This window comes from Cucumis sativus, chromosome 5 (genome assembly GCF_000004075.3).
Source record: "Cucumis sativus cultivar 9930 chromosome 5, Cucumber_9930_V3, whole genome shotgun sequence".
Taxonomy (NCBI): domain Eukaryota; kingdom Viridiplantae; phylum Streptophyta; class Magnoliopsida; order Cucurbitales; family Cucurbitaceae; genus Cucumis; species Cucumis sativus.
Genome location: NC_026659.2, coordinates 15652515 through 15661215, shown reverse-complemented (window position 1 = coordinate 15661215; position 8701 = coordinate 15652515). Strand labels below are relative to the sequence as shown.

The 8701-nt window shown below is 31.9% G+C and overlaps 1 protein-coding gene across 1 annotated transcript; it reads right to left on the bottom strand.

Annotated features, from left to right (window-relative positions):
* Positions 1 to 8089: 8089 nt before the first annotated feature.
* Positions 8090 to 8452, bottom strand: LOC116403917 (uncharacterized mitochondrial protein AtMg00300-like). Its single transcript, XM_031885862.1, has one exon. The coding sequence runs from the start codon at positions 8450 to 8452 to the stop codon at positions 8090 to 8092; it is 363 nt and encodes a 120-aa protein (XP_031741722.1).
* Between the last annotated feature and the right edge of the window lie 249 nt (positions 8453 to 8701).

Here is an 8701-nt window from a genome sequence, read left to right as displayed (position 1 = left end):
GCTGAGAATTTACATTTGCATTAGTTATATCACAACACACTTCACAACACACCCAAAATTGTTGATCCTACTACTTGAGTAACACACTAGAACTCTGCATCACTTCACAATACAGGATTTGCTCAAAAACTATTATTTCCACTTCAACCGACTATCTTTGATAAGCCAATTCTAAAACCAAACTAAGCATATCATCTCTTGAATATACCCTTATAAAGAAATTTAGAAAATATACCAACAAAAGATCAAGACCAAGCAGAGAAGTCCATTTATCTTCATGCAACGCAAACGAATCACCCAAAACTACCCATCTTTCCAAGGCAACTTTAAATCCACAGGTTTTTTCTTCCATTTTTCAACTTGTTGTTTGCTGTGTTTGCCTAATGTAGTCCTCACATGCTTCTTTTCATTTCATGGAATCAAGTGTTCCATTTTTCAATTTTAAATCCACATGCTTCTTTTCATTTCATGGAATCAAGTGTTGAAGTTCTTGTTTGTGTTCTGTATTTTGTTGAGACATTGATTTAGTTACTCATTGATTGTACGTATGTGTTATGGATACTTATATTCATGTTGTCTTTGTAGGTTCAACTGGAGTCGACAACTTCATGAGTTTTCTTTCAAAGAACATTTCCAGAGACGAACATTCTCGGTTGGTCGTTTATGCTTCTGCAGAAAATCTTGTTAGATGTATTCTAATGCTATTTAAAATATTTTTTGATTAAGGGCTAGGATTCTGTACATGTGGATTATTGAAACTTGTATTAAGATGTACAAATATTATAAATCGTATTATAGTGTATATATATTAAAGTGTTGGCTATTTTTTTGTACATTGGTGTGAAACTTATATAAATTCAAATTTGTCGTAATAAACGAATTTGTGATAGTTATTACTTGTTGTAAATTGAAGAACGACGACAGTTATTTAACAAAATAAATTGTCACGATTGCTCTATATGTGACTGGAATAACATGTCGTCAATAGATAAACAATGACAATTTTTTTTCAAAAAAAACTGTCACGATTGCAATATATTTGACTGCAAAAAAATGTCGTCAATAGCAAAACAATGACATTTAATGTTATCGAAAAAACTGTCACGATTGCACAATCGTTAACCGGAAAAAAAATGTTGTCAATAACTAAACAATGACATTTTTAAAAAAAAACTGTCGCGAATAACATATTCATGACAATTAATAAATGTCACAATAAATGAATTCGTGACATTTATTTAACTGTCGTTAATAAAGAAATGATGATAGTTATTAACTATCATAAAATAGAATATGACAGTTATTTGAAGTCGTTGAATGTTGATTAACGACATTTATTATGTCATAAAATAACCTATTGCGACAGTTTTGGAACACTGTCGTCGAAGGACTTTCCATGACTCCCGCTTCTATGATTGAAAATAACTGTCGCAAAATTCGTTTACGACAGTAAATAACTGTCGTCGTAGACCACTTTTGTACTAGTGTCTTTTCCTCCTCCAAATGCACCCTTAGTATCAAAATGTCATATGTCACTCCCTCCATATATCATCTACATTGTCATGTGTCTGAAAGATAATAACCTTTAATCTAGAGTTCATATAATCCACCTCATACATGTCAAATTGTCTATAAATAGTGAATATTATATTTTTTGATATCCATGTTCTCGTGAACGACTCAATTTATATATATATACTATTTTAATCAAATGTGAATATAATAAATTAGCTAGTTACAAGTTGATAAAAAAAAAAAAAGTTGTAAAATACTAATAAAAGAAATCTCAACATGCATTCATAAATGAAAGTTGAATAATTCTTATATATCCACTTGTTTTGAGTTTTCAATCACTAAACTATCGAACAGATACTTATTTATTGTGTTGTGAGAGGTGTTTATGATTGTGGTCCAATTTGATGTTGACTTTTAATTCGCATTATAAACTACTCTTAGATAAGCCTCTTTTCTTACACATTTATTGGCTCCAACCTTTGAGGGATTATTAATTTTTGTTTTTAATGTTTAGATCGTAGGAAAATGATTTGTTTGATTTCTTACTTTAGTTTTTCATTTTTTTTCTAATTTTAAAAGTGTTTTCAGAACTGATAATTTTTTCTTTTAACAAAATTCTTTTTGAAAATTGACCCCAATTGCATTGTGTATTAATTATTAATACAAACAGCTATTGCTAACAAAAATTTCCTTAGATCCAACAGGCTATGCATGTTAAAATACAAGTTCACGCAGGAATTTGAAAATAAAGGTTTTCTTTTTTTACATTTTGCTTACATCATTCCCTTTTGAAATTACCAAAATCATCGGGATTATATTCTTGCTTCCTCTTCTTTTGTTCCTTTTTCTTGCTCGTTTCTACATTTTCTTTAATATTCTAACTTCTTTTCCATTGTTCACTACTTATCTTCTCTCTACAATACAGAGTTAAATCAATGAGCGAGACCAAGAATCAAGCCGCAGGAAGAAGAATTGGAAGGAGAGCATGAAGCTGATTTGATTAAAAAAAACGAAGAAGCGAGAGACGAAAGGAAGAAACGAGATCATCATTTTTCTCATCAGCCCTTGACCATGTTCAAGCCTTCAATTGTTTCTTCTAAATTATTTCATGGTATTCTTGCGTCAACCAAAAAAAAGATTAAATTTTAATTGATTTCAAACAAAACATCAAATTTCATTTTCAACACTAAAAGAGGTGTCATTTGTACCAAAATTCCAACGACAATATAATAACAAATTGGGGTCTTTTAAAAAATAGAACAAACTGGCAAAATATTTGCACAATATAGAACAATTTCGAAAACAAAAAAGGTCCATAGCCCCACAATAGAAATTCTAAAAATGTCCCCGATTAATTGGCAACCAACGCGCGTAGTATATTTGGAAAATCATCGTTTAATATTTGGAAGAATATTGTTTAGGATTTGATTGCTTTCCAAATATAAACGATCAAATCTAAACTTAAACGATTTTTTAATATATTTTTTTATACGATCGTTTAGATTGATCGTTTAAATTTGGGTTGTCAAATTTCAACCATTGTATTTCAAGATTTTTGGAAAAAGATCATTTATATTTGGTAGACGATCGTTTAATTTTAGCTATTTTGGCTATTTTTTTACACGATCATTTAAATTTTGTCTATTTTTTACACGATCGTTGAAATTTGGTAGACGATCATTTAAATTTGGGCAGCCAAATCTAAATGATTATTTTTTTAAGATTCTTTGGTAGACTGTTGGTTAAATTTGGACAGCCAAATCTAAACAATTTTTTTAAAGATTCTTTGGTAGACGATCATTTAAATTTGGCTATTTTGTACACGAATGTTTAGTTTTGATTGTTTAAATTTGGGAAACCAAATCCAAACAATTTTTTTAAAGATTCCTTGGTGTTTAAATTTGGCTATACACGATCGTTTAGATTTTGACTATCCAATATCTCAGCGATTTCTTTCACGATCTTTTATATTTGTCAAACAATCTAAACAACCAAATAAGAATTTGAAAAAAAATTAAAAAGATATCGTATACTTGGTACACGATCTTGAATCAAATAACGATTTGAAAAAAAAACTGTAGAAGAAGAGAAAAAGACGATGAAAAGAAGAAAAAAAATTGCAGAAGAGGAGAAGAAAGACGATGAACAGAAAGAATATTTTCGAAGGTCATAAAGAAGAGAGAATAGAGAATGATATAGAAAAAACCGGAAAAAAGAAGAATCAAAATTGAAAAATCGTTATGAACAGGTATAGACAAATATGGAATTCTGAAAAAATAATCAGTCTTAATGGACTTTTCTTAAATTATTCTATGGACCGTAAATATTTTGCCACCTTTGTTCTATTTATGAAAATTAACCTAACAAATTTATATTTTATATGGAATTTAGATTGTAAATGAGTTAAATTGTGGAAAATATAAATAGATTTAATTTGATCTTTTAAAATTAGAAAAACACAACTCTGCATCAAAAACTGTTTTTAGTGTGGGTAAAAAATAAAACTTTGTACCAAAGGACGGGATCATTTGAATTACTATATAAATACTCTATAAAAGACAAAGAATTGTTCCCTCAGTTTTAAGCCTTTTTATATACATGAATTACTTGTGTTGCCAAAAAGTGGATTAACCTTAAAATTTGTTTTACAGCAAGATTAGATCGAGTGCGTAAGAAAAATAAGGTAAGCGCAAGTGTGGAGTCCAGCCATACACATACTTCGGCTCAAGTCAGTTTTATGTGCATCTAAGTAACTAAATAGTAGAGAAAATTGTATAGTTTCCAGACTTTGGTTGTTTATATAGTATGATGATTCATAACTGATGCTTGAGCTCACAATTGCCCCTCTTAAATTTCTAGAGTTAGTAATCAATGCGCAAATACTACTAATATAACACACCCATGAATGCTTCTAACATTCTCTTTATGACACTCGTCAGTTCCAGAATTTGAATGGTTTCACAATATTCAATAGCTCATAGGTCTTTCTCTATGGGTCCTCTAAGAACTCCTTAGTACTGCTCAAAGTTTACTCTCCATTCTTGGTACTCTTCCTTTTGTGGGCTCCTCTAAGGAGGTTAGGCTCTTCTAACTAAGCTCTATCTCCTCCTAGGAGCCCTTCTTAAGAGGTTAGGCACTTCCTTGTAGGTTATCCTCAACTTGTGAGCTCCTTTTAGGGAGACTAGGCTCTCCCATATGAATCTTCTTTCTATAGCTCTTCTTAGGAGGCTTGCCCTTAAGTTTAAATGAGCTCCATTCCCAGGCTTCACTAAGCTCTTTTTGGGATCTCTCGTAGAATCATATGAGCTTGCTCATGAGTCACACTAAGTTCTTTAAACTCTTCCGCATGATGCTCTTCTTGAGCTCTCTCCTTGACTCCTTTGAACTATTCTTGAGCCTACTTCATAGGTCTCTTGAGTTGCCTAAGCTTTCTCTCATAAGCTTTAATACAATAACAGTAAGCAAGTCCAACTTCTATCTCTTGATTAAGATCGTGTGAGTGTGCAGCTTCAAATACTCCATGATAGAATAAATCAACCAAGTTCCCATTATTTATTAAATTATTAGTTTTTTCTTAATAACCCAAATCCAATAAACTAACATCCTAAGATGTTTAATGAATCTTGAACAGTATGTAAAAACATACAAGGATCAATGTTCAAGACTAGCTTAAAGGGTCTATAGTATAGGGATAAGGTTGGGTACCTTATCCTGGTAACACTATTGATCACTACAACAAATGTGTCCTTTAATAACATCAAACCATAGCATTTTTATTAACAAGCTATAAAAAGTGGAGGAAAAAAAAAGCGAAAGTTAAGACTCTAGTTAGACCAGAAGTTAAGACTCTAGGTAGCATTTTTATTAAGATTCTAGTTACACCAGAAGTTAAGACTAAGAGATTTAGCTATATGTCTTTTATAATAAGAGAAACTTTTTTAGTAAGAGTTTCTCACAAATCTCCACCTGAAAAGATATAGAGTGAAAAATTTGTGCATGTCTTGACTCCCAAAGCATTTGATGCAGTCACTCCTTCTCGGATTCCAGGAACTCGATTGTTTGAAGACACTTAAGGAACTTCGATCGAGTGACTACCTTCATCAACATATCAGCTGCATTTTCACTGGTATGAACCTTGAGCACTTCCACTTATTGTTTTTCAATTTGTTCTTTGATGAAGTGAAATTTAATATTTATGTCCTTTGTTCTACTGTTCTACTGTTGATTCTTGAACAGATGAATGGTGCTTTGGTTATCACAGTAGATCTTTACATATTTTTGTCATAGGCCAAAGTCCTTCCGTAGTCCCTTTAGCCAGATAGCTTCCTTAATAGCTTCTGAAAGAGCTATATATTCAGCTTTTCAGTAGATGATAGGACCATCATAGGTTGTAGTGAAGCTTTCCAGTTTAGTAGGTTGCCTCCAATTAGGAAATAGTATCCTGTTAGTCACATTCTTCTGTCCAAATCTCCTACATAGTCAGAATCTACAAAACCATAAAGCTTAAACAGTTCTTTAGGACATATTTTATATATTAGTTGAGCATTCATAGATCCCTTTAGGTACCTAAGGACCCATTTGGCTGCTTCCCAATGCCTTTTTTGTAGGTTAGCCATGTAGGCTAATTAAACTAGAAAAGTAAGATAAATCAGGGTTGGTAGAAATCATTAGGTACATTATGCTCCCTATCACTTGTGAGTAAGGGATGTTTGTCATGTATTTAACATGGTTGGGATCTTCTGGATTTGGATATTTAGCCGTTGATAGTTTGAATTGTTGTGCAAGAGGAACCACCACTTGCTTAGCATCTAACATATTAAATCTTTTAAGTACCTTATAACAATAGTTACTTTGGTAAATTGTTAGAAGCCTCTTTGTTCTTTCTCTTATGATGTCAATGTCTAGAATTCTCTTAGATTCTCCAAGTTCCTTAATATCAAATTCTTCCTTCAAGGCTGTCTAAACTCTTTTAATATCAAACTTTGACTTTTATGAAAGCAACATATCATCTGCATACAAGAGTAAGTAAACCTTAGAGGAATAGGAATTTGAATTTATAAATGCACAACTATCATAGAAACTTTTATTAAAACCAAGTTTAGAGATGAAATCATCAAACCTTTTGTACCAACATTTTGGTGATTGTTTTAGACCATAGATGGATTTTTTAAGATAACATATTTGATTTTCTTTACCTTTTTCAATGTATCATTGTGGTTGATTCATGTATATGTCTTCTGTCAAGTCACCATATAAGAATGTTGTTTTAACATAAAGTTGTTCAAGTTGTTCAAGTTCTAAATATTCTTGAACAAATAATGAAAAGAGCATTCTTATGGAGGTTTGTTTTACAATCGAGAATATTTCGTTATAGTCAATTCCTTCCCTTTGTGTAAAGCCTTTGGCTACAAGCCTAGCTTTATATCTAGGAGGTTGAAGGTCGGGAACTCCTTCTTTAAGTTTATAGATCCATTTGCAAGATATCGTCTTACAATTTCTAGGCAGTGTTACCAAAGTCCATGTATTATTGATAGTGAGTGATTCCATTTCATCATTCATGACATTTATCCAGTGTCTAGCATTAGGGCAACTCACTGCCTCATCAAAAGTTTTTGGTTCATCATCATTTTGATTATTCACATCATTTAGGGCAAAGTTTACACAACATGCTTTACTATATCTAGAAGGATGAACAATAGTCCTTCTTTGTCTATCTATGGCCAAATAATAGTTTGATAAATCTTCTTCTTCTTGAGTAACTTCTTCTAGAGTAGGTAGCAGATTGATACTTTAATCTGTTTCTTCCTCAATGGTTCGAGAAAGTTTGTTTGATTCATGGTTTGGTGGGTGCTCCACCTCAATCTCATTTAGTTTATAATTTGGATCAAATGTTTCATTAGGTTTATCAAACACAAACATAATATCTTCCTTAAAAACCACATCTCTACTAGTTATACATCTTTTTTCTATAGGATGTCACATTCTAAACCCTTTCAACTCCTCTGTAAAACCTATAAACATGCATTTTATAGCTCTAGGTTTTAATTTCCCTTGACTTTGATGGACAAATCCTATACAACCAAAGATTCTAAGGTTTTGTAAATTAGGAGGATGTTTAGACCATTTTTCTTTAGGTGTTAGGAAGTTTGTAGAGTGATGAGGGCACCTATTAAGGGTGTAAACAATATAGGAAACAACTTATGTCCAAATTTTTTATGGAATTATACCATTAGTCATTTGACATCTAACTCTATCCATTATGGTTCTATTTAACCTTTCAGCAACACCATTTTGTTGAGGGGTATATCTAATAGTCCTATGCCTCACTATTTCATATTCTTTACAAAAGTTATTGAATTCTAAATCATTATTTTTTCTTAAACATTTAACTTGTTTAGAAGTTTGTTTTTCTACCATGGTTTTTCATTCTTTAAATTTTCCTAGAGTTTGGTCTTTAGACTTTAAAAAATAAACCCAACTCTTTCTAGAGTAATCATCAGTAAAGGTTAGGAAATATTTGGAATTATTTAAGATGGTATTTGTGAGGGTCCCCATAAGTCAGAATGAATGTAGTCTAGGATAGCTTTGGTGTTGTGATCTTGGTGTTGTGATCAGCCTTTTGAATACTTTGTCTTATAGACTTGCCAACTACACAATGCTCACAGAAAGATAGCATTTCAGCCACTCCTTTAGGAAGAATTCTCTGTTCTGACAACATTTTTAATCCCTTTCCACTTATATGGGAAAGTCTTTTATGCCACAAATTCCCTTCAGTTAGCATATCATTAGAAACAATTAGGGCAGTAGGGTTCATGGACACTTCTTTGATGAGAAAGAGTCCATTGATTCTTAAACAGGCAAGAACAACCTTGGAGTCTTTTAATATTTCAAACCTTCCAACAGAGTCCTTGTATTCACAGCCTATGGAGTCTAACATGCCAAGGGAAATTAGATTTATTTTCAAGGATGGAACATGCCTACTATCTTGCAAGCATTGTCATTTCCCATGTATACTCTTTGAACTTAAGTGTAACATATCTAATGTCTACTATCTTGCAAGCATTGTCATTTCCCATGATACTAGGCCTCCATTCCACACTTTGTTTGTTGTAAATCATCCCTTTAATGGTGTCATATGCAATGAACACCTTGAATCAAGTACCCAATCATGAGTATCTTTATTACC